The sequence below is a fragment of the Hylobates moloch genome, unplaced genomic scaffold (assembly GCF_009828535.3).
Source record: "Hylobates moloch isolate HMO894 unplaced genomic scaffold, HMol_V3 SCAFFOLD_3, whole genome shotgun sequence".
In the NCBI taxonomy this organism is placed as follows: domain Eukaryota; kingdom Metazoa; phylum Chordata; class Mammalia; order Primates; family Hylobatidae; genus Hylobates; species Hylobates moloch.
The window spans coordinates 69,582,454-69,608,644 of record NW_026652278.1 but is presented as its reverse complement, the minus strand read 5'-3'; the positions used below and the strand labels follow the sequence as shown (position 1 = coordinate 69,608,644).

General features: G+C 42.4%; 1 protein-coding gene across 1 annotated transcript in view; it reads right to left on the bottom strand.

The window, feature by feature from the left end:
• KAT6B (lysine acetyltransferase 6B) overlaps positions 1–26,191 on the bottom strand; it is a 75,438-nt gene that overhangs the window by 5,610 nt on the left and 43,637 nt on the right. The window contains exons 12-15 of the mRNA XM_032140633.2: positions 6,205–6,436; positions 5,733–5,892; positions 4,793–5,137; positions 1,763–2,054 (exon numbers count right to left, since the gene is read on the bottom strand). Of these exons, the coding sequence (XP_031996524.2) occupies positions 1,763–2,054; positions 4,793–5,137; positions 5,733–5,892; positions 6,205–6,436 (1,029 nt within the window). The remainder of the gene's footprint in view (positions 1–1,762; positions 2,055–4,792; positions 5,138–5,732; positions 5,893–6,204; positions 6,437–26,191) is intronic.

Genomic DNA, 26,191 nt, shown 5'->3' with positions numbered 1-26,191 from the left:
GCATGCATCACTATGCCCGGCTAATTTTTTTGTACTTTCGGTAGAGATGGGGTTTCACCATGTTGGCCAGGCTGGTCTTGAACTCCTGACCTCAGGTGATCTGCCTGCCTCGGCTGCCCAAAGTGCTGGGATTACAGGCATGAGCCACCATGCCTGGCTGGATTCTGCATTCTTATTCTACATGCTACTGGACCCACCAGTTTTTGTTGGAACACCTCCCAAAATCAGAAGAGTTTTCTGACAATTATTTTTAAGAAAGAAGGACATCCTGAAAGGAATCAGGCATAATATGAGAAGACAGCCAAGAAGGGGAAATAAAGCTCATTCTCACACACAAAATGATCGCTCACCACAGTTTGTTGTTATTTGTTTACAAAAAAAAAAAAAAAAACCCCAAAGAATAAGGCTTGGTTTCTCTATACCCAGGGTAAGAAGTCATTCCTTCAGCAAAATACTGTATGCAGGAATAGCATTTCTATGAACTAAGAAAGTCAAGAAGATGCTTGCATATGTTCTTAAAACTGTGGCTTTTCAAAAGCTAGAGTGATCCTGTGGTTTCCAGGGAAATGAGATGGCCTGTTCCCCAGATTAGAGTAAGTTCTGGATAGAGTCATCTCGGCCAGGGAAGACAGAGTATACCATAAACCCTCATGATTCAGCTGGGAGCACACATTCTCAACCTGACAGGCAAGGATGGGTGCTTTTAAAGATGATTCACTGGTGTTCAGTATATTTTTTAGAGGATGGGATAGAGGTGTCCCTGTCAATTTAAAAGGAAAGTCAGTTTACTGATTTCTATGTTATGCAATATTATCAAAGCTAATATTGATGTGTGGGTAAGTTTAGATGGTTCTTTTTTTTTTTTTTGAGAAAGGGTCTCATTCTGTCACCCAGGCTGAACTGCAGTGGCACGATCATGGCTCACCCTGAGCTCAGGTGATCCTCCCACCTCAGCCTCCCAAGTAGCTGGGACTATAGGCGTACACCACCACTCCTGACTAATTTTTGTGTCTTTTGTAGAGATGGGATTTTGCCATGTTGCTCAGGCTGGTCTCAAACTCCTGGGCTCAAGTGATCCACCTGCCTCAGTCTCCAAAAGTGCTGAGACTACAGGTGCACACCACTACATCTGATTAATTTTTGTATTTTTTGTAGAGAAGGGGCTTTGCCATGTGCCTAGGTTGGTCTCAAACTCCCGGGCTCAAGTGATCCACCTGCCTCAGCCTCCCAAAGTGCTGGGATTACAGGTGTAAGCTATCATGCCCAGCTTAGTTTAGATGAATCTTTATAGTAGTATATACTACGACACTACTGATTATAAGATGTACTATTGATTTACTAATATTTGTTTTCTAGGAAAAAAAGAAACGATTCCATTCAATGCTTACATTGATAATAATATATACCTTGATTTCAGAAATAACTAAATGTGAAAAAAAAAGTACATATTAGAATCAAAGAAATGTAATGTGTTTCTTACCAACAGGCTTCAAGGTTTTTGGGGATAAGCCAATTTCTGGTAAGTAAGATGAACCCACCTAGAGGAATGTTCTGGCCTTAGAAGTTGTTTAACATAAAATCCAATTCCAGGAAGAAGGGAGAGAAGCTTGTAAGGATGGGAAAGGGCAGATGGGCACTTGCTCCAGGTGCATCAGCACCACTTCCCAGGTGCCTCTGGGCATCACGCCAGAGGCCTGCTCTTTGGCACCCAGTCAGATACAGACATTCTCAAGGGTAAGGTTTTTATCATTCCTCTACTTACTTCTACAAGGGTCAGCATTCTTGAAGCAATGATTGTCTTTTCCTTCCTCTTCCTCTGTTTGTCTTTTCTTCCCAGGCTGATGTTGGAATGCTTTTCTCAGGACTGGCTTCCTGCCATCTTCCTCCACTTCAATCTCACAGGTAGGCTCCAGCTGTGGCATTGGCCTCTCTTCATCTGAGTTGTCGAAGGGCTCATTCAGTACTTCTGTCGTCTCTGAAATGGTCTCTGTTGTTACACTGCTGTTGATCCTCCTGCGTTTACGACCCCTTTTCTTCTTTAGTACAAAAGGCCTCTGAAATTAATTCCAAACATAACACATAAGAGCTCATGAGAAATTAAATGGTTGAGTTGATATGCAGTAGACATGTACTGAACACGTGTCTGAGAATCTTACACGTAGAGACTTCTGTAATGCCTTTGTACTTAACCTTCCATTTGATGTCTAACATCCCTCTCGGGCTCCAACTACACAGGCAAGTGTTTTCCAAATAAAACAGTTGTTTACTCAAGCAGATGCTTTGAGAGGGAACATCCTAGCAGCTTGACTGGAGATTTTAAAAACTAAGCTTTGCTTTTCTAGCATATATTTTTCCAATGGTACTTGCTGGCTTCAATATTCCTCACATCACAGACATTTAAGGTCATCACAGACATTTAAGGTCATCACAGACTCTAATGTCTTTATAAATGGTGCCATAATTAACTAGCCACTGGGTTAACCCATTTAATACTTGATAACTTTTGAAGGAGCACCCACTATATGGACAGCACTGGGAAATATGATACAAGACCAATCTACTTTTTCTCATTCCATAGGACTTCAGGAGCTATGAAAAGGAAAGGAAAGGTACTTGAAGAAAGGAATACTGTTTAAAATGTTAACAGAGTCAAGTATTGGTGGCTGCTAAGATGTGAGCAACTGATAACCTGGCAAAATATTTTAACAGAAGGCATCTAAAAATGTTAAAGACATGCCAGATGTCTTATTTGTATGATATAAAAATATTTTTTTCTTTTATTTTTCTTTTTTGTACAGACAGGGCTTTGCCATGTTGCCTAGGCTGGTCTCGAACTCCTGAGCTCAAGTGGTCCACCCGCCTTGGCCTCCCAGAGTGCTGGGATTATAGGTGTGAGCCACCGCACCTGGCTTAAAAATATTTTTTCTGTTTGCACTAAAGGTTGGCACAAATGACCCTCCATAATTGTAATTATAAAATATTTTTCCCCCAGCAAAAAAGTTTTTAATGACACAAAATTCAAATAGAGGAATAGCAGGAATTGCTGCTAAGATGTAATTGTTGCCCCCCAAATTAGTGAAAATACACTGCAAAGAAAGGTTCAATATGCTTGGTTAAAAGCTAACCTTCACGTAAACTGTATTCAATAATTGTTATTATTATTTTTTAAATATTTATTTATTTTTTATAGAGACAGTCTTGCTTTGTTGCCCAGGCTGGTCTTGAACTCCTGAGCTCAAATGATCCTCCTGCCTCAGCTTCCCAAAGTGTGGGGATTATAGGCGTGAGCCACTGTGTCTGGCCTCCAAGAATTCTTGTGTCTTACTTTTGTTAACGCTCTGAATGCTCACTGAAGCACACACGTAGCGGGTTAATCATATTCTATAATTTAACATTTACGGTTATTATTCCCCCCAGTCTGCCTGCCCTCTTTAATCCACGAGAATTTTCCCTAATATGAGGGAAGCCAAGGTAGAGAACTGGTTTTCTTCAGGTTGAGTCCAGTTCAGATCATGCCTTGGATGATTCTGGTTTTTGATAGTTTTAGAACAAGTTTCTTTTATTATATATACAACACATGAATACACACTCCTCCTAAGAAATGGAAACATTATTCTTAAGCCTGAAGTCTACTTTGTGGGATGCTCCTTTCTACCACCTCCCCATGGAGACCCTTCCAGAAGACTGCCAGGCCTAGAAGAGCGCTGAGCTGGGAGTTAGAACAGCAAGTTCCCTAACAGATGCCACATTGGATGGCCTTGGGGCAGAGCCTTAGCTTGTATTGTGATATCTCTATCAGTCTTGGCTCTCCTCTATGTCCCAGATAGATACTGAAGACAAAGATATCAGATCTGGGTGAGCAGTTACCTAAAAACAAAGTCAATTCTTTACTTTCTGTACCATTGGAGATGATATGGTCTATCTAGAGACACCACTGGGCTACTAAGATCTGAGAAGATTCAGTAATGCGCAGTAGGCCACAAATGCAAAATATCACCATCAAAATTAAGGGCCTAAAATGCTTTGTAACAATTCTGTGCCAAGAACAAGAGAAAGAAACAGCATGAAGAGCACTGGGCTTGGAGTCTGTTTTGTTTTGAGACAGAGTTTTGCTCTTGTTGCCCAGGCTGGAGTGCAATGGTGCGATCTCGGCTTACTGCCAACCTCTGCCTCCCTGGGTTCTCCTGCCTCAGCCTCCCAAGTAGCTGGGATTACAGGCGCGTGCTACCATGCCTGGCTAATTTTTTGTATTTTTAGCAGAGACGGGATTTCAACACGTTAGCCAGGCTGGTCTCGAACTCCTGACCTCAGGTGATCTGCCCACCTCGGCCTCCCAAAGTGCTGGGATTATAGGCGTGAGCCACTGCGCCCAACCCAGGCTTAGAGTCTTGAGCACGCATTTGGTTCTGCTTCCATCTCTAATGAGTCATATGACCTTAGAGAAGTCTCCTGGCCTCTAGGTCTTGGAGGGTGGTTTAAGTGGTCTCTGGGGCCCCTTTCTGTTGTCATAAACCTCAGTTACTCTACTCCTGCAGACCAGCAGGTGGCAGCGACTACTAGACTAGGAGGCTGGCCTGTCCCTGGTTTCCTGTCACAGCACTAACAAACCTCAAAAGTAAACATAATCATGACTGTGAGATAAACGATTATGATATATGATCAGCGGGACTGGGTACACATAAACTACGACTAAAGAACAGAGAGTGAAACAAATACTAATAGACAGAATGTCTGCAATGACAAATAAGATTTGATTGAAGGCGACTCACAGAAAATCTAAACAGACACCTACCTTTCTCTTTATGGCAACTGACTGTGGTTTCGTCAATCTTGGGGGAGAGCTTTGAATATTTTCTTCTTCTTCTTCTTCTTCCTCTTCTTCCTCCTCTTCATCCTCTTCCTCTTCTTCCTCATCCTCCTCTTCCTCCTCCTCCTCCTCCTCTTCTTCTTCACTGCTCTCTTTAGACAGCTCCAGCAGCTGCCCTCGCTCCCCTGTGACTTGCCGGCTCTCCGGGGAATGCAAATATTTGTTTTTTGATTGTACTTTTGCAGGTGATTGCCTACTGTTAGCTCTAGTTGACAGGATTTCTTGTTCCTCCTTTTCCCAGCAGCTAGCTTGTTCCATTAGCCGCTCAGCCTAAGTGGGGAGGGTAAAAATGGTGGCCAGTGAGAGGGCAGTTACACAGCCAGAGCCTCTGAGGATCAATGGCAAAGTGTCTCTAAGTCGGTTCTGATCAGGACAGCCAGCCAGCCAAGCACATTCCAGCTGCCTCATCTCAGGAACCTTTTGCATCAGTTAGGATAACAAATCAAAGAAGATTGGGTTTCATGGGATATTTAGCAGTATTAATGATGCAGCGAATTGATTTGAGTCCTTTATCACTACATTACATGCTCACTGGCATGGAGCACTTTAAGCAAGTTCATAAACACAAAGAATCGATTGACACTGCAGCCTTGGAGCTCAGCACCGAATTTGATCTGATTACATGCTCTCAGTAGTGAAAAATGCTGCTTTGTAATCAATGATAAATGTTTCATTTTTCATACTCAATTCAATAAAATTATCATGTCTTACCATGCAACCTCAGTTAGGATAAATTAGTGCCATATCATTTCACATGCTATCTCTACATAACCAAGCTTCTGACAACGATCTTAATGACTTTCTTAGCTTAAGAATGCTACAAGATCGAAGTTACACAACTTAGGATGATAAAGACAATCATTACCTCTTTCTCAGCTTCTCGCTCTTCTTCAGACACTGCAGCATTAGAAATTAAAATTGGGGTCCACCTCAGACTGTCTGGATCAAGTTCATTGGCTCTGGAACAGGTTTTCAGCTTTTCCATGTGGCTCAATATCAACTTTTCCCGTCTAATGATGACAAACCTGTAATGTGATAAGGCAGAACAAGATGTAATCACAAGCTGAAATTTCACTTCAGCTTCACATACGGACATATGCTAGCACTAATGTTATCTGGGTTAGGAAAAATCAGAAAGCATCTCAATGAGAGGGTACAGAACACTGGAATCCAACCAGCAAAAAAGTGTCATTTCATGTGTTATTTTTAGGAGAAAAGGTTTGATAATACTGTTAGGGAACCTCAATCTTTAACTGGAATGAATGCACCTATCTCCAGGGACCCTTTCTGGTGTGGGATGCCTGAGCCACGGAGCTGCCCAGGGTCCCAGGACTCACCTGCCATCTCTCTTGTCGATCATGTGGAGGTGCTGCAGAGTGGTGGCAATGTCATGTGGGCACATGCCCGTCGCTCTGCTAATTGCTTTGATGCTGATGTGCCTCTCATGGTGGTGGTAGAGATACTCCAAGATGACGCTCTTCCAATATGCCAGGTAGGAGAGACGGCCCAGATCGGAGAGAGGCTTTTCAGGAGACCCTGCTTGGCCTTCTCTTCTAGAAAGCAAATAGCCTAGGGCAGAAAAAATAAATGGGCATTCCTCACTGTGGCATTCCCAGAGCTTAGAACAGGAGCCACTAGAAATAATATGAGTAGTGACAAGGTAAAAACATCACAACACAGAAGTGCATTTGCTTTAGCAACGTAGCCTCCTCCCAGTTACAGTGATTTGATCTCCGTGAAGTTTATGCTCCTGAATCTTTGACAGTGGCACTCTAAGTCAATTCACGCAGCTAGCAGCAGCATTCCAAACACATATTGTGGCATATTTAACAAAGTCTAAAAGCTATGGTTGAAGACATTACTCCTGCTAAGTCTCAACATCTAAGTCTCTCACAGCTTTAGATTCTTTCAAAAACGAAATGTCAGGCACTTACTCAGAAATCCTGTCAAGGGACCACCCCCAACATTAATGGGCAAGTTGTTTTCCACAGGAAGGACCTAATGACCATTTGACAGCTGGGTCTTAATAAAAAGAGAAGGACCTCTGTTGACTCAGAGTCTATATTGCTTGCTACATTTAACTAGCAGGTTGATCTGAAGCTTTGTTTTAGGACTAATAAAAGAATATCTTTCAAGTCAACTGCTGCAACTCACATCAGCTCCACTAGCTCTATTTTCACCTCTTTCATAGAAATTAATTTACAATCCAATCCCAGAACATTGCTCCTACAAATTAAGACAAAACAAAACAAACTCCTTAAAACAACCTATTGCATGTATGCTCAGAAAATCCCCCAGGATCTTAAGCTTTTGAACGCATTTTACAGCATTACTGTGAAGGTTCCTTGGCAAAGGAACTTTAAAAATGAAAAAAAAAAAAAAAAAAAAAAAAAAAGAAACCAGCCCTTTAAATCCACTTGAAGGTAATGAATGAAAGCTGGCGGCTGTCTCGGTAATTAAGAGCCACTTATGGAGTAGAAAAGAAATGCTATAAGCTAATGATGTCTACCTTGCTCTAATTATCTATTTCAACAGCCTCACCTTCATCAACTGCCTAAGTTTAAACAAACATCAACCACATACAGTAGGTGGCAGCAATGACAAAATCATACTGCTCCGTAAACCACCCAAATCTTCAGCATTTTTCTTCTTTATCTACATTTCCAAAATGGCTGCATTCTCAAGAATTTTCTCAATTTTAGGGTTATTTTTTGTTAAAGAAGAAATCAATGCCTCTGATGTATTTTCCTGCGTCTCAAAATCACTGCAAATACAGTAATGCAGAAATACAAAACAAGAATCCAGCCTGAACCCTCGAAGGGTATAATCACAGCATTTTGCATTTTGATGGCTTTAATCTGAATGCCATTATGAAGAATAGGCGTAAATTTAACTTCAGGTTTTGCTAAGGTCTTTTGACTTACTTGTCTCTTTAACCCATGTTTAAGTGCAAAGTATTTGACTGAATGCAAACAAGCACCGCAACATTTTACAGTGAAACCACTGTCTACATGTAATTTGGCAGCAGACTGGGGCTTTCAATAGCAGTGTGTCAGGAATGCTAACACAGTGATGGCCACTGTGCCGAAGCCAGCCCATATTGTGTCCTGTCAACACGAAGAAGAGCTCTCTATGTCTCTGTGTTGCCAGAGTACGAAGGGAGCCCACACCTCAGAATACAGATAATTGGCACATCCGTCACCTGCCTCCAAAGTGCTTGGCACATGCTGAGAAATGTACTCTGGAGGCTGGGGGGTCCCAGCTTTGTACTCCTGGGGGGTGAGAACCATAGAGCTGTGGATATAGAACCATCCCCTTTTGTCCATGAGATCCCACAATTAAAAGTCCCCTGCAGTGAGTGTGAAAGTCCCCAGGTCCTCTACTGGTGCTTATTTGAATCTAGCAGTCAAGGACAGAAAGCCCCACTCCTCTCAGCCTTGCTGAAAGAATTCTGTACAACCAAAGTGTTCATACCAAGGTGGTATGTGCCCCCCAATACCTTATGTCCCCCACTATGATGGGCCAGCTTACCCAGAAGCACATGTGTTCCTTTGTTCTGTCTCCCCGCTACAGTCCCTAATCTGGAAGGCAGCAGCAGCCAGCATCAGAAAACCCACGCTTTCCGCAGCTGTTCGTGCTTTCACACCCTGAAGTGGTGCACACACACCCTGTCAGGGCCTGAGCCTAAATGGGTTAGGCCACACAAACTAGCAGGCAACTTGCGGTCCATGGGGAACATTTAGGCATAAACCTTTTAGCACCTGCTACTCCTACCATGTTAAGTGGCTGTCTCCTGGGACACTCCCTTGGACACAGACTTCAGGCTATGACTGTTAGTCACGGAAGAGTCCTGGGGAGGTGGCAGCAGGGTGATCAGCCCTGATGGGCGTGGGTACACTGAAAGCCCAGTGGTCTTTTTCAGCAAACACGCTTGCACTGTGCTTGCAAAGGCCAGGAGAAAGCAGGGAGTGGCCAACACCTGCCAGGAGGCCATGCTTCCCTGGGTGCTGGAAAGAAGACAACTGCAAACCCAAGCTCCAGCCAGAGCACAGCAGGCGGATGTGCAGGGATGACGTGCACCAACACTGCAGACTGCACAAGGCCACTATCCGAAGGGACCCCTGAATGGCTTGCAGTGGGTTTTTCCCTCTCCTCTCTGACTCATGAGACCCTCAAGGAACTAATAATAGCAGGAACTGGCACTTATGCCAGGAGCCATTTGGAAGTCCACAAAGTCTACTCATGTAAGAGAAAACAGAATCCATCAAAACGATCAAAATGAACAAAGATAGGCCGGGCGCGGTGGCTCACGCTTGTAATCCCAGCACTTTGGGAGGCCGAGGCGGGCGGATCACGAGGTCAGGAGATCGAGACCACGGTGAAACCCCGTCTCTACTAAAAATACAAAAAATTAGCCGGGCGTGGTGGCAGGCGCCTGTAGTCCCAGCTACTCGGAGAGGCTGAGGCAGGAGAATGGCATGAACCCGGGAGGTGGAGCTTGCAGTGAGCCGAGACTGCGCCACTGCACTCCAGTCTGGGCGACAGAGCGAGACTCCGTCTCAAAAAAAAAAAAAAAAAAAAAAAAAAAATGAACAAAGATACATTTCTGATTCCTTACTACTTAAGTGAACTCACTTGTAATATGTTAAACTGTACAGCTTAGAAGAAAAGTGTGTGTCATGCCCACTCCACTGGCACACCTGGCGGATGTAGGACATAATTCCATTTGAACCTGCAGCAGCACTTCCTCTCAGAAGGCTGCAGCTGGTGGCACTTCACTAATCTGACCCTCATAACATGCGATGTTTGAAAAAAGGAATTTCTTGCCACCTTTTGTTTCTTTGTACTTTTATTTTTTGAGACAGAGGCTTGCTCTGTTGCCCAGGCTGGAGTGCAATGGTGTGATTTGGGCTCGATGCAACCTCCACTTCCCAGGCTCAAGCAATTCTCCTGCCTCAGCTTCCTGAGTAGCTGGGATTACAGGTGCCAGTGGCCATGCCTGGCTAATTTTTGCATTTTTAGTAGAGACAGGGTTTCGCCATGTTGGCCAGGCTGGTCTCGAACCCCTGACCTCAATCCCTCAAGTGTTGGGATTACAGGCCTGAGCCACTGCGCCTGGCCTCTATTTTTTTCTAGGCTCTTCATAACATAATTATGATGTAGCCCATTGAAAGAAAAATTTTTGGTAAGAACATTTTACTTATTGAGTAATCATAGAGATGTGGTGGTTTAAGTTACAGCTCTTAAATTTAACTTACCAAAAAGATTCCAAATAATTGATCTAAGATGCAGGGAAATAAAAAACACTTATCTTGGCTGGGTGGGGTGGCTCATGCCTGTAATCCCAGCACTTTGGGAGGCTGAGGCGGGCGGATCACCTGAGGTCAGGAGTTCGAGACCAGCCTGACCAACATGGAGAAACCCCATCTCTACTAAAAACACAAAATTAGCCGGGCATGGTGGCGTGCGACTGTAGTCCCAGCTACTTGGGAGGCTGAGGCAGGAGAATCACTTGAATCGGGGAGGCAGAGGCTGCAGTGAGCCGAGATCATGCCATTGCACTCCAGCCTGGGCAACAAGAGTGAAACTCCGTCTCAAAAAAAAAAAAAAAAAAAGCACTTATCTTAGAAGCTGGTGTATTATCCTGAAGCATCTGAAACAAGTACAATACACCCCTGGTGAATAGATTCCCATGGTGCTCTAACACTTCTCCTTAACTCGGGATACTTTCAGTAGAAAACCTCAGCTCTCCCTGGAGAAACCTGGCTGTTTCAGATGGAAAACAAAGTGATGTTTGGAGGACAAATCCCAGTAGCTGCAGTATAATTAATCGCTGGTGAAATTATTCCCTTGAACTTGTCTGTGAGCCAGAGGTGCTGGCAAACAGCACTTACTCTGTGAGTGGGAGCCTTGTAATTGAAAACGGGGTAGCCCATAAACCCCTCATCCACATTAACTATCTTGATTGTAGCAAAAGCTGACTTCCTCTTTTGCTTTACTGGAAGTACTTATCCTAGGGAAGGTGACATCTGAGTTTCAGTATACAGGCCACATAATCAATTCAAAGGACTGTCAAGATGTCTGCTTAAAGGGAAAGGAAGAACAATGCGATTTCTGTCTATAAAAAGTAAGCATTTCTAAGCTGTACTGCATGGAACCTGAGTGTGCCTCACCTCTGTTAAGGCTGAACTACTTGTAGTCAAAGAATCAAATCTCATGTTAACTAGCCCTGTGTTTGAAATGGTTAACTCTCTCTCAGGGGGAGAAAATAAAAGTGGTAGGGAGTTATCTCATGGAGACAGATCTATTAGGATAAGGAAAGAACTATCTAGACAAGGTCAAGATATGTTTTTGCAGACCCAAATTCCCAAATTAAATTTAATTCCCAGCATAATAACTGTAATGTTAACGCTCATTGAAAATGAAAATTCCTTCCCTTTAAACTAGGGGTATTCAAGAGTGTAAATGGACCATAGTAGAATAATGTTCTCAGGCAAGGGCATGGATAGGGACAGGGATCTCCCCCGACAGGGGCAGACACCCTCACCCCTGCACACCTCCATCTTCCACTACCTGGAACCAAACCAAACCACATGAACCTCCTCAAACACCAAAGTGTAAACTTTGGCAAGCTACTCACTCCCAACTTTCATCTCTCTGGATTGTGTGAGTTTGGGATCACCAGCTGCTTTTAGGGGATGATAATCTTTGAGGATTACACACTTTTCATCAGACACCTGTTTAGCTCAGCGAGTCCTGCTGAAAGGTCTGTATCAGTCGACGGCACTGGGTTTGCAAGCCTGGGAACAGACACCAGGCCAGGGATTTATGGCAGCTTTTGAGCACAGGAAGTCTGATGACTGTAACCAAGTTGTCTCATGCTTGGAGATGGCAATTCACTGGTTTGTACGCTCATCTGTTCCTGGTTTCTGGTGCAGAGCAACACTGTGACCAAGTGGATGAATGGCATGTTATCAGTTTAAATAATGACAAATGAACCTGACAGGCTATTTATATCTCCTCGTTTAAATTTTGTGGTGATTTTGCAATTAGTGCAGAAGGAAGCTGAACCTTAGTTCTCACATCATTTTAAGAGAACAGCCGTGCTCTAAATGACCTGTGACCTGCCTGACATCTTACTGCTTTCCACTTATTAAAAGATATAGGTGCCTCCTTGGCAAAGATGGAAATTTTGAATTTTTCATATATTTTACATTTTAAGAGATTGGTGTTGAAACTGTGGAAGTTTAAGACCTCTCTCTCGTAAGTCCTATGGGCATGACATAATTATATAAGAACTTGAATAAATGCTGTTTATCAAGATCTCAGTGTGGAGACCTGTGGCATCAACATCACCTGAGAACTTGCTAGAACTTTAAATTCTCAGAACCTATCTCAGACCTGCTGAATCAGGATCTTTGGTGGGGAGAAACAGAGCCCAGCATCTGTGCTTTCAGAAGTCCCCCAAGTGATTCTGATGTACCCAAGTTTGAAAACCACCGCTAGAACACTGCTCTGAAGCTGCTGGCTTTGATGAGGGTGTGGCCACTTAAGAGACAGTAGGACTAAAGAATCTCAAATAGGTGGGACCTCACTCAGCTCCTTGGATGCAAGATAACTGGAGAATGGACTCGCCAAAGCCCCACCAGACTGAAGTTTGGCTAGGTCACTGAGTTGCCAAATCGCTTTGTGCAGATGTTCTACACCTCTGCTTCTCAACTTCCACTGTGCAGACAAACTAGCTCTGGTGAACAGCATGGACTCCGGTTCAGTAGGTCTGGGGTGGGGCTTGAGATTCTGCACGTCTAACAACTTCCTGTGCCATGGACCACACTTGAATAGCAATGGTTTATACTTTAAATCGGTGGTTTTCAAATGCTTTGGTCTCAGCACTCAGAGAGCTTTTGCTTATAAGGGCTCTATCTATTAATTTTACTGAGAAATTTGACAAATATTTATTAATTCATCTAAAAGATAACAATAAACCCATTATGTAACTTTTTTTAAATTAAAAATACCCTATACTTTCTAAAATATAAATAACATTTATAGTGAAAAGAGTGGCATTATTTTACATGTTTTGCAAATCTCTTTAACTTCTGGCTTCAGAGAAGCCAGTTAGATTCTCTCTTTCTCTCTTTTTCTTTATTTTGTTCTTTCTTTTTCAAGAAGACAGGGTCTCCCTATGTTGCTCAGGCTGGTCTCAAACTCTCAGGCTCAAGCGATCGTCCCACCTCAGCCTCCCAAAGTGCTGGGATTACAGGCGTGGGCCACCGCACCCGGCTTGCTAGATTTTCATAGATTGCTTTGGTATTGAATCTGCTGTGATATCACAGGTCATGACATTCTGGAAAACTCCTCTGTATACTCATAAGAAAATGAAAGTAAAAAGGAAAAAGAGTATCTTAGTACTACTTGGAAAATAATTATGACCTTGTAGACTCCCTGAACCATACTTTGAGACCATGTGCATTAAACAAAGATGAGAGTTTTTTAAAGTTGGACAACAGGGCACCCATATTTTAAAACAATATGTCATATTGCATACAATACAACAGATTGTGAGAGGCTCTATGGGTGGGTGGACAGCATGGGCTCTGGAGCCAGACTACCCAGAATGGAATCTGGGGTCCACCATGTACCAGTTGTGTGACCTCGGGGATTTTATTTAACCTCTCTGTGCTTCAGATCCCTCATCCATAAGATGTGAATAATAACTGGACCTAACTCTTACAGTTCTGGTAAGGATTGAGTTAATATGAAGCATGCAGAACAGTGCTTGACACATCACAGTAATCCTAATAAGTGTTAGCTATGATTATTATTCAACATATTGAATGAATCAAGTCTCAAGGTGCTCATTTGGGTAACTAAATATCCTTAAGGTAGGGGAAAGAAATAAAATTTGGACAGAAGGAAAACAACAGAGACAGACTGCTCTATAGAATCAGATTGAGAAAAGCTAACTTTCTTTTCCTACTTTTGCCTGAGGAACCTAAAAACCATTCCATGGACTCAGACAGAAGCTCTCCTCTCATCCCATCCTTCCTTCCTCTCCCCTCCCCCCAGCTAACCACCCAGATATCAACTGAATTAAAGAAAGAGGCCATGAAAAAAAATTTTGCCTCAGAAGTGGTCTTAAGAAATGGCAACACAGTTCCCAGCAAACACAGTTCTGTGCCCCCAAATTCCCTTTGGCCCCTTAGTCCTTAACTTCAAGGACTACCCTTAGCAAACGGCAAGCCCATCCAACCACAGAAACAATGACTGCTTAGGGCTTCAGCAGAGCCCAGGGACAGTCCCAAGACAGATGAAAGACTCAAATATTCGACAAGACTCAAGTGTGTCTCTGGGAAAATGGCCTGACCCAGTGAAACCCTGAGCACGGAGACAGCATGTCTTTGGGGAAGGAGGCTGGCTGCCCTGGGTCACATACCAGCCTGTTACTCTAAGCCCCTCTCTTAGATCTCTCTTCTCTGGGATCCCACAAGCTCCTCAGCAGACCTCCAGTGCTGAGCTCTTCCCCAAGGGGCCACTGATTTTTCTTACTGAATGTCCCCATCCCTTCAAGTCCATTCCAGAGTGGAATGATCTTCCTTCAACTCCCCCAGTGGAAGATGTATGGCAGGAGTGTGACTCCCCCGATGCCGTGTGGTGTGCCTGTGTCTCTGGGCTGAGATTTACCAGATGGTTCCATAGTTCTGTGGGTAGGTGTGGACTCCCTTGTGGGGGTGGTCATTCTGCAGGTCAGTCCCCCAGGGAAAGGTACAGGTGCTTAGAAAGAAAATGAACTCACAAGTAGGGCATCAGGCAGCACGAAAGGGGACTTCCCTCCCTCTGCACCGCCCCTGTCTTGAGAAGCGTGGACCTCTGTGGATGTGCTCCTGAGCCGGAGGTGCCAGGGTAGCACGTGCCACATGGAAGCAGCCTGAGGGCCAGAGACAGCTGTGTGAGATGGCATTTATACCTGATTCTCTTACCCAGTGAGATAATTAATTGCTCCTTTTTCTTTTATTTTTTGGACATGGTCTCACTCTATCACCCAGGCTGCAGTGCAGTGGTGTGATCTTGGTTCACTGCAGCCTCAACTTTCTGGGCTCAAGAGATCCTCTCACCTCAGCCTCTCAAGTAGCTGGGACAAGTGCACACCACCATGCTTGGCTAATGTTTGTATTTTTTGTAGAGATGGGGTTTCACCATGTTGCCCAGGCTGGTCTCAAACTCCTTGGCTCAAGCAACCCTCCTGCCTCGGCTTCCCAAAGTGCTGGGATTACAGGTGTGAGCCACTGCACCTGGCCTATTGCTCCTTCTTCTGTCTTCAAGTGTAGCCCAGTGGTTCTCGACCCTGCCTGCACATCAGAATCACCTGGGGCTTTAAAAAGCCACAGATGTCTGTGTTCTACCCAACCTCATGACTTGTCTGGTTTCAGATATATTATGGGTCCCAGTAAGGAAAGAGCCTTGGGGGACTATACTTGGGCCAGAATATTAAACGGGGTGCAGCACCAATTCTTCATTTTTGCCACCTGACAGGGCTGTGGTGGTAGCTGTGGTGCCTAATGAGAAATCCCAGCAGCAGGCAAATCTTCTCTGAACTGAGGCAGGGGAGGATGGCCACTCCGTAAAGAACTGTGTGGTACATTTCACAGAGTTTCATTTCATCAAACATTCAACTGAGGAGTATTTGTGAGTGTATGGTGTGTCACCACAACCGAGTTCCTGGTCTAGTGGATTAGAAGAATAAAATTTTTTTAATAAGGTGACTGACTATGATATAGATTCATCCTTCAATTTCCTTGTTAGGAAAATGAGTCACCTGCCACACAGATAAAATGATCATGGAATGAGAGATGTTATACTCTGTCAGTATCATTTATGCTCAAACTAAAATTGTTTGGGGAAGGCAAGAATTTTTAAAAATATGTTGATGTAAGAATAGCTTACCAAATTGTTGAAGTAACTAAATTGTTCACGAAGCCCATTGCCTGTCACCAAACTAAGTTAATGCTCTGATTTGTGACCCAGAGGCACTTTCAGTTAGGTAATGAGAAAGCCCCAGGGCCATGGCCTTCGGCATGACAGAAATTAGAAAGGCATGCAGAGGAAGGTCTTCCTCTTTGACCTTTTAAGTTTTCCACAGTTCAAACCACTTTTAAATTCTGGGATATTTTAGGAAAAACAAATTTATTTTTAAAAATTTAAAGATGAAGTAATTTGGCATTTTAAAATTATTTCCTCTCTTATAAATAGGCAAAAGTCTACCTTAGAGATTCATTAAAAAAAGAAATAGTTTTTGAAATAGAAAATAACACAATTGAAATAGAAGACAACTTAATTCTTCAGTTTTCACTAAAAGAAAGCATTTTAAATTATCTGGCTCCCCCCAGGCTTGCTCCCCAAGTTGAAACTTGGATAAAATTGTCATGTCTAAATTACAAAATTCTGGTAACAAGAACTTACCACTGAAAGGCTTTAAGATGGCAAACTTGATCGAACACATATACACTTCAAATAAAGCGTCTGCGCCAAACAAATGACTACATGCACTTAAAATGCTTTACCTTTAAGATCGTTCTCCTGCTGCGAAAACACTGCGATTGAACATTTTCCTTAACTAAACCACTAAATGCGAAAACTGAGACTTCTTCTGCCTACTTTTATAGGTCTGAGGTTCTATTGAGGCAGCTGAGATACTTCATTCTAATATCTAGTCATCTGGTCTGGTCCAACCCCACAGACCGATGGTGGAAGGTGGGAGAGGGGTGGTATTTACATAATCATGGCAGTACTACTGATTTCAGAACCAGGTTTGGGAGACAGGATGGTTGGAATAGCAACTTGCCTTTCCATTTGCTCTCCTACAAGCCCCCTAAAATGCTGTGTGTATATGTGGAAGGGAGTGTTGTGTGTGTGTACCAGCTGTAATTTTTAAAAATAGGACAAAGTATGTTGTAATTCCAATTCTGGATGATGAGCTTTCATACAGCAAACAAAAATACACAGCAAGATTGAAGAAAGAAAAAATGAGAATACAAATCTCCTTAGAAATTTTCTTTGTTTTCAAACAAAGTACATTTCAAAAGGGAATCTGTCAGTTTTGGAGATAACTTTTTAAAATCAAAGTACAGCGCATCACCTAATCTGACTGATCAACCACTGTTGGAAATGTAAGACAGAGAAACTGTCGCTAGTTGTCCTCAGGTTACCTAGACGAACAATCCCACTCCACTGGTCTACTTTTCTTTTCGCTTTGAAACGTGATTTGAGGTAAGAAGCCTCTGGAAGTCAATGGTTGTGTCCCCTGGGTTATTGCTGAGGCCCCTCTGAAGCTGTGCCGCACACAGGCACCCTGGGTAGCGGAGCTAGGGTGGGAGGGGGGGCCAGACAAGTGACTGGCTGGTTTGCCCATGGACTTGGTGTCATGTAGGGACTTAGCTTTTTTTATCTGAGATGGAGTTTCGCTCTTGTTGCCCAGGCTGGAGTGCAATGGCGTGATCTCGGCTCACTGCACCACCATCTCCCGGGTTCAAGTGATTCTCCTGCTTCAGCCTCCCGAGTAGCTGGGATTACAGGCATGCACCACCACACCTGGGTAATTTTGTATTTTTAGTAGAGACAGGGGTTGCTTCATGTTAGTCAGGCTGGTCTCGAACTCCTGACCTCAGGTGATCTGCCCGCCCCAGCCTCCCAAAGTGCTGAGATCACAGGCATGAGCCACTGCGCCCGGCCAAGGACTTAGCCTTTAATCTTAGGGAATCTTAAAGTCCAAACTGGCTACAGTAGATGTTAGCTGTTAGAAAAACAAACACATATGCAGTATCGTCACCAGCAGCGTTAAAGACAGCAATGACTACCTCTTAGGTTGTAGATGACACATTTCTCTAAGCCCCTGGAATGAACCGTTATTCTGTCCACTGTTTAGCTAAATTTTAGACTTCAGTAACAATACATCAATATTAGCAGAGCTTCACCACAGTATACTAATATTATCCCCATGAGACTTTATATTATGTTAATCAAAGAATCTCCATTCCACCTTCAAAGGCTTGAAATGGTTTTGTGCTATGTCCAACAGTTGAGTGCCTACTAGGTACTAGGCACTTTTCTAGTTAGGTTGTATACAGACACTCTATTTTCCAAATTTAATGAGAAAAAAAGCTCTGGGAGTTTAATTTGTTAGCTGGTATGCAACTGCTGAATGCAAGAACCACAAACTACGTAAATGACAGGAACTCAAATAGACATGTTAACAGCTAAAGTTCATTTTAAAAAAATGAATTCAATATGCTACACTGCAAGGAATCAATCACACTGCAATCATCATTTACAAATCAAAGTACAACACACATACTCATGGGGGTATATACAACTAGGTAGAAGTGTGTGATTATGGACAAGTAGATTGAAACTGTAAATTATGTAACTGTCTCTTGTAATTACCCTGCTTGAGAACTGAAACAAACTTCCTGTATAATTTTGCAAGAGAATGGAGATTGAGATACAGAATTGCTTTTTAGTTGGTTTTAACCCTTCCACAGCTATTTAATTATGTGTGATGAGGTCAAAGAAAGTTTATGCTTAATTTATGAAAAATTGGCAGGGAGGTATTTCAAAGTAAATCCTCTAAAAAGCTTCCGATTATTAATTAAATCTGGTAATTTCTCTTCCTCTTCAAGGAAGATTTATATAAATTATTAGGTAAAATAAACAATGTTTAAAACAAATTCACGGGCATCATTCATTTTATTTCCTCTCTAAAAACATTCATTATGTTCTGTAAGTTTTTAACTGGATGCAACTCAAAGGCTACAGGGATGAAAGGCTGTCTTCAAGAGCATCTTCTGCTTCGGTAGAGAAAAATCTTATTAATGTCCTTAACTTCATGAAGAAAATCTCCAGCGCTGGGCAAACCCCAGGGCAGGACTCCTAGTCTATGAACAGAGAATCACCTTCTTAAGAAGAAGGAAGCCTGTTTTTCTGATAAATAGCAGAGCCTCATTTCAAGACATTTTAAGTCATCCTAGCCTTTTTCTTCCCTTTCTTAAAAATCTAACTTTTAACATCTTTTCTCTAAGTTCTGTTTCTAGTGCCTAAAGATCTACCCCAAATTTTAGAACTGCTCAGCAACCTAGGAGGAGGAAAGGGCAATTTTCCTGTACACATCTTACAGTGTCAGCTGGTGCTATTCTTCCCACAAAAAAAGAAAAATGGGAAAACAGTTCTCGTGCTGCAGTGTCTCTTCTTTCTCTCCTCGGGCTCACAGTTAAATATTTTCTCTGTACTCCATCCTCACTCTGCATCGCCATTCCTTGTCCAAATCCTCCATTTCATCCTCATTCTGTCAACGCACAACTCTTCAATTACGTTTTTCTAAGTTTAAGAGTGAAAGTGAAATTTACAGGAATGCTGTTCTCTAATGAACTAGACTCAACACTTCAGAGGATTTGATTCAAGTAAATTTCAGTACATTTCCTTCACATAAAAATGGCTCTGCAAAGGCTGACATGGAGTTGATGCCCGTACACTAAATACTTGTGCACTCAAGTTTTCATTTTCAAGCAGTCAAGGTGAAAACTGTGTCTCTCTTTAAAACATGACTAATAGGATGCCACCAATAAATCGAGTAAGTTTTCAGTTTTAAGAGTTACAAAAACCCAAGCACTAAGATACTATAGGATGTCACCTCCCATTTTAAGATGATCTCTTTCTAAAAAACAAAAATAAAACAGAGATACAGAAAATGACAAAAAACAAATATACAGCTTAAGGGATTATTATAAGGCAACTGTCCTTGTAACTATCACCCAGGATCAAGAAATAGAAGTTTGCTGGCTACTCCAGAAAACTTTCTATCTGCTCCAGCCAATCACCTCTGCTTTCTCTCTCATAAGTAACCGCTATCCTGACTTTCACAATAATCTCTTGCATTTTTTTAATACTTTCATCACCGAAACAGCCCAGGCACTAGAACAGTCTTGCCTATTAAAAAAAAATTTTTTTAATGTCATTTTAATCTAAGGGTTCCACCTTCACCCCTTTCTTTTCCTTGTAATCTATCTGTGGATGAACTGGGGCCCCTTGACCTATACTGTCCCCACTCTGGATTTTGCTGATCTCCTACTTGCACTGCAGCTCAGTATGCTCCTCTTTACTCTGTATCTCTTGCAAAATAGTAACTAGATCCAGTGCTTGCTTGATTAGACTTGGGTTCAATCCACTGGCAAGACTACGAATATCCTTGATCAGAAGATACATAATTTCTGGTTGTCCTTTTTGTAGCTGTTGATGTTGTTCATTGTCTAGATCCATTAATTCACGGTGGTGGTGGGGATTACAAAATGGTTATATTTTAATTCTGTCATTTTCTTTTCTTTTCTTTTTTTTTAAGATAGAGTCTCACTCTGTTGCCCAGGCTGGAGTGCAGTGGCACGATCTCAGCTCACTGCAACCTCCGCCTCCCGGGTTCAAGGGATTCTCCTGTCTCAGCCTCCCAAGTAGCTGAGACTACAGGTGCATGCCACAACACCCGGATAATTTTTTGTATTTTAGTAGAGATGGGGTTTCACCATGTAGTCCAGGCTGGTCATGAACTCCTGAGATCAGGCAATCCGCCCGCCTCGGCCTCCCAAAGTGCTAGGATTACAGGTGTGAGCCACCATGCATTTTATTTTCATTGGTTAGCTGGAATATGTTTATAAAAAGATGTTTCTGGCCAGGCGCGGTGGCTCAAGCTTGTAATCCCAGCACTTTGGGAGGCCGAGGCGGGCGAATCACGAGGTCAGGAGACGAGACCACGGTGAAACTCCGTCTCTACTAAAAATACAAAAAATTAGCCGGGCGTGGTGGCGGGCGCCTGTAGTCCCAGCTACTGGGAGAGGCTGAGGCAGGAGAATGGCGTGAACCCGGGAGGCGGAGCTTGCAGTGAGCCGAGATTGCGCCACTGCACTCCAGCCTGGGCGACAGAGCGAGACTCCGTCTCAAAAAAAAAAAAAAATAAATAAATAAATAAAATAAAATAAATAAATAAATAAATAAAAAGATGTTTCTGGCCAGGTGCGGTGGCTCATGCCTGTAATCCTATCACTTTGGGAAGCCAAGGCAGACGGATCGCTTGAGCGCAGGAGTTCAAGACCAGCCTGGACAACATAAAGAGACTACAGAAAGTGAAAAAATTAGCTGGGCATGGTGGTGTTTACCTGAAGTCCCAGTTACTCAGGAGGCTGAGGTGGGAGGATCTCTTGAGTCTAGGAGGTTGAGGCTGCAGTAAGCTGAGATCACATCACTGCACTACAGCCTGGGTGACAGAGCAAGACCCTGTCTCAAAAATATTTTAAAAATTTAAAAAATAAAATGATGTTTCCCCTCCTTTACTACTTGATTACTTCACTGTACAGTTTATATAAGAAAGGCAGGACAAATGCTTTAATTACAATTTTTGCACTTTTCAAGATAATAAACTGGTTCCTATTATCCTCTAAATCAGTTGGTTTTTTAGTATCATTATGAACTTGCGAATTTAAACATTTGATAAAAGTTGCAATAAACTGCAATTTTTTATCTTTATTATTATATTTATTGTCTGGTCAGAGCCTCTTCAAATTGACTCCTGAGTCTTTTTGACATGACCCTAACAATTTTTGCTTCCTTGCTGTCTAGTATGACAAGGAGGACTTTTGTCTTGTTTACAGAAATAACTCTTCGACTTCATTTAAAATGATGACTGTATTTGTCCCCAAAAAAGGACATAAGCAAATTTATTGTGGAGACTGACGTCCACCTGTATTACATTTTCTCATGATTTCAGCAACACCTTTTCGTACCTTCTGCCGTGTAATTGTGCTGCATATTTATTTCCATGTGGACGAATGGTTACATGTGAAACTGAATTGCTTTTAATCCACTCAACCATTTTTATACACTTTAGAAACATTAATTTAAAACAATTTTGCTGAAAAAAAGAGTTCCTCTATGATGTTAACTCAAAGCAGGACTCCATATAAATAATTACAAAAAAGAGGTTTTTATATTGGTAAACATGAAAATGTAGCATGAATATTAGAGTACAAATATGCTAACCACAAATCCATGGGGGAGAAAAAAAAATCAGATTCCTAACTAGTATTTTCCTAAACAATTCTAAACAAGTTAAGGAAAACCTTTTGTTTTACCCAATATGAAATTATATTTAAAAACAAACAAAAAACCAACAACCAAACAACCAACCAACCAAAAAACTACCTTACAACCAGCTGAAGTCATAATCGTGTTGTTTAGGGCCAGGCGTGGTGGCTCATGCCTGTAATCCCAGCACTATGGGAGGCTGAGGCAGGTGGATCGCTTGTACTCAGGAGTTCGAGACCAGCCTGGGCAACATGGCAAAACCCTGTCTCTACTAAAAATACAAAAATTACCCGGGCATGGTGGTGCATGCCTGTGATCCCAGCTACTCAGGAGACTGAGGCAGGAAAGCTGCTTGAACCTGGGAGGCAGAGGCTGCAGTGAGCTGAGATCATGCCACTGCACTTCAGGAAGCCTGGGCAACAGAGCAAGACTCGGTCTCAAAAAAAAAAGAACAAAAAAACGAAATGCCATCATGAGAGGGGTAAGTGGAAGCAAACTTTTATCTTAGAATATTCTATCTCAAACATAATGTCTCTATTACAAGCTGGAAAATATGTTCAAGGGGGAATAGTTCTCTTGAAACCTGAACCAGGTATAGCACTAATTTCAACTAAGCAGAGCAAAATCTTTCTTGATCTTGTTTTAATAACAGCTCAGGGCATAGTGGCTCGCACCTGTAATCCCAGTGCCTTGGGAGGCCGAGGCAGGAGGATAGCTTGAAGCCAGGAGTTGGAAACCAGCCTGGGCAACAAAGCAAGAGCCTGTCTCTACCTGACCTCCGACCCCTCCCCCTGAAAAATGGCCAGGAATGGTGGCATGTGCCTGTAATCCCAGCTACTTGGGAGGCTGACATGGGAGGATCACTTGAGCTCAGGAGTTCAACGCTGCAGTGAGCTAAGATCACGCCACTGTACTCCAGCCTGGGTGACAGAGTGAGACCCAGTCTTTAAAAAGAAAAGCAAGGAAAAATGCGTCTCTTCTCTATATCTGAACTGGGTAAATGGAAAACAGAGTTGGAAGCATTTCCTCCTCTGCACTGCCACAGCCTCTCTCACATTTGAAATTGCAGGGCTGGGAAGAATTTTGTGTCTGACCCTCTACTACCCTATAGGCAAGGATTAAATCATTCATCCTTATGTCCTCATCACCTAGACCATCCCTGGCACAGTGTATTTAAAGCATGTTTGCTGAAGGATGGGACGAAGGGATAAATAAAGTGTAAAAAACAAAGACTGAGAGGAGATCTGAGTTTAAGCACTATTGGTCAAAAGCTAGCTGGCTGCATCTGGCAGGTGTTGACACTCATACAAAGAAGTGGATTAACTAGACTCAGGCATTCATTGATTTCTCCCAACAATCCTTTATTGTGTATCCTCCATGTGCTAGGCACCGTGCTCATGGCTTGGAGTTTAGCAATGACCAAGTTCCTGCCCTCTTGATGGTCCCACTAAGGTTTCATTTTGTTCCAGTTCTGCTGAAGATTAGGTTATTCTCATACCAATTATTTGAATGGAATTTGTCCAGTACTGAATTTCCAAATGACTCAATGCAAATGCCAGTCAATGTTAGAAATCCAAACAGACAAAAAATTTGTTTGGGGAAAAAAAAACAACAACCACCTGCATGCCAAAACTTGAAAAAATTCTGAGCTATGTAAGGCAAAACACTAGCTTTCAGAAAAAATGAGAGAGACTGCAGACCGTATGTTTCATATTTACAATGTTTTCATTGAGGCAATGAATACAAACTATTCTATAAGAGCTATTTATTTGCTCTTATTTATGACAAGCTTAGCTTAAAAAAAGATACACAAATAAATCGTTAGCCGCACTGTCTCATGCAACTCATTTCAGTGCATTCAGCAACAGTCAACCTCTGAATAAATCACTGAGAGCTCAATTTTCAACCTTGATGTTATCTTTAGCATATTAAAATATATTGTACCTCAGACCAATGTAATAAAACAGTAATGGCAAAAGCTTTTAGTGTAACATATTATAATGAGAAAATAAGGAAAAATAGCCATTTTCCTTATTATAGTACAGACTAGAATCCTATTAAAATAAATGTCATCATTATACTTGATTACATAGGTCAAAACGTGTCTTCCATAACCCAGCAAAAGCCCAAGGATACAGCTGCTGGTCCAGTATTTTCCAACAAGTGTCATGGGGGCAAAGGTGGGAAGCTCCTTATCTTAGAAAAGGCTATGAAGTACTTGAGCACCATTTCAAAAGCATAACTTATTATTCTTTAATGATTGCCTTGACTGCACTCACCCAGGAGCATAGCTGCTGGGAAGGCTAAGCAAAGAGAAGCTTTCTTGACAGCTTCTTATGGCTAAAGCTGGAATTTTCCTTTCAAAATAAATGCAATCAAGAAATGAATTATCTGATAAGAGAAACAGTAAGCAAAAGATAAGTGTCTCTTCAACCCGCTATGTACAAATGTGGATTATGTCACAGCTCTGCTTTCTCCGCCCAAGGTTTAGAGCAGGCAGTGACATCTTCTTTCTGATGCAACTGAAATGATCTTAAGATAGGGGCAGCATTTCCGCAAAAATACCAGACCTCGAAAGAAGACAGGGCATACCTGGCATCATTTGGAAGTAAGTAAACCAGTGCTGATGGTTTATGTTCTAATAAAATAAAATTCTCCCTAAGAATCACACACAAGAAGGGAAAGCACATTTTAAAAGTTCTTCCCGTCATAATTAATTTAACATTTGTTCAACAATTAGCCCCAGGCTCTTCTAGAAGATCAGAATGCAGCAAAGAGCAACGTCCACACTCACATGAAGCTTACTTTTGGTGAAAGACATGGGCAATCAACAATAAATACAGTCATGCACCACATAATGATGTTTAGGTCAACGATAGACCACATATTCAATGGTAGTCCCATAAGATTATAACAGCATATTTTTACTGTACCTTTTCTACATTTAGATATGTTTAGATACAAAAATACCATTATGTTACAACCACTAACACCTACAGTATCCAGTACAGTAACTGCTGTTCAGGTTGGTCACCTAGGAGCAATCAGCTATGCCACATAGCCTAGGTGTGTAGTAAGCTATAGACTTAGACTTAGGTCTGTCTAAGTACATACACTATGATGTTCACACGACAATGAAGTTGCCTAATGGTGCATTTCTCAAAATGAATCTCAGTTTTTAAATGATAAATGACTGTATATAAAAGATCTATGCAAGTTTATAAATGACTCTGCACTTGCTTAGCCTAGTTTGTTGTTGTTTTTCTTTTTGGTTAGTACCACTAAAAAGAGAGAGAGAGAGAAAACTAAATAACACAAGTCCCTAAGAGATGCTGCCATGGTCCCTCCAAACACACCTCTGAGGCTCGTTTGTGGGGCCCGTAAGTGGGGAAAGTGGAATATTTACTCTGCAGCCTCCCCCAGACAGACTTTATGATTCAAGTGAGTGCTTCATGACCTCCCTCATCATGTATATGACAGAATTTACACAACTCCTGAGGCTGCTAGAGGTGAGGTGACAGGCACTGGAGCTCCGGACACCCAGGAGCAAAGGGAGCAATATCTCTGCTACCCATACCCATCCTCAGGTCCTGTCTTGGGAGGCACAGCCCTAAGCTGACCACACGGTGCAGAGACGGCCAGAGACCCTTGCTGGAGAGTATAGTTTCTCACCAGGGCCTTGAGGGCCGGGATGCAGCTCCTGAGGGTAAGCCGTGTGCCCTGATACTGTGCTCACCCTGCCCTCTGGGAGAAGCCGGTGGCTCCTGCACGGCCCTGGTTCCAGGGGGCGTAATACAGTCAGGTGAAACGGCTTACTGGCATCCAACCAACTGGACTTCTAAATGAAAACTCCTGTTTTCCAGAGGAGATAGGCCAGTGGGTATCAAATATTTATTTCAAGAAGGCAATTTTCAGGTAGGATGAAAACACTCAGTCTCTGCTTAAAAACACTCTTAAGTTTCACTTAAATTGTATTTTGAAAAGCTTGTAAGTGGAAGCTCTTTTAAACAAAACAGTCCACTGAAGGCAGACTGTGAAAACTAGTAGTAGCTGGCAACCTGAACTACTATGACATGTACTTCTGTATTTAGCCATCATATAATACAACATTTAAACCAGTAGCTTGCATCTAAGATTCTGGGAAGAAGCAGCTTTCTCTTTGAGAGAGTGGGTATGATTAGCCTCCTGACATGATACCCCTCT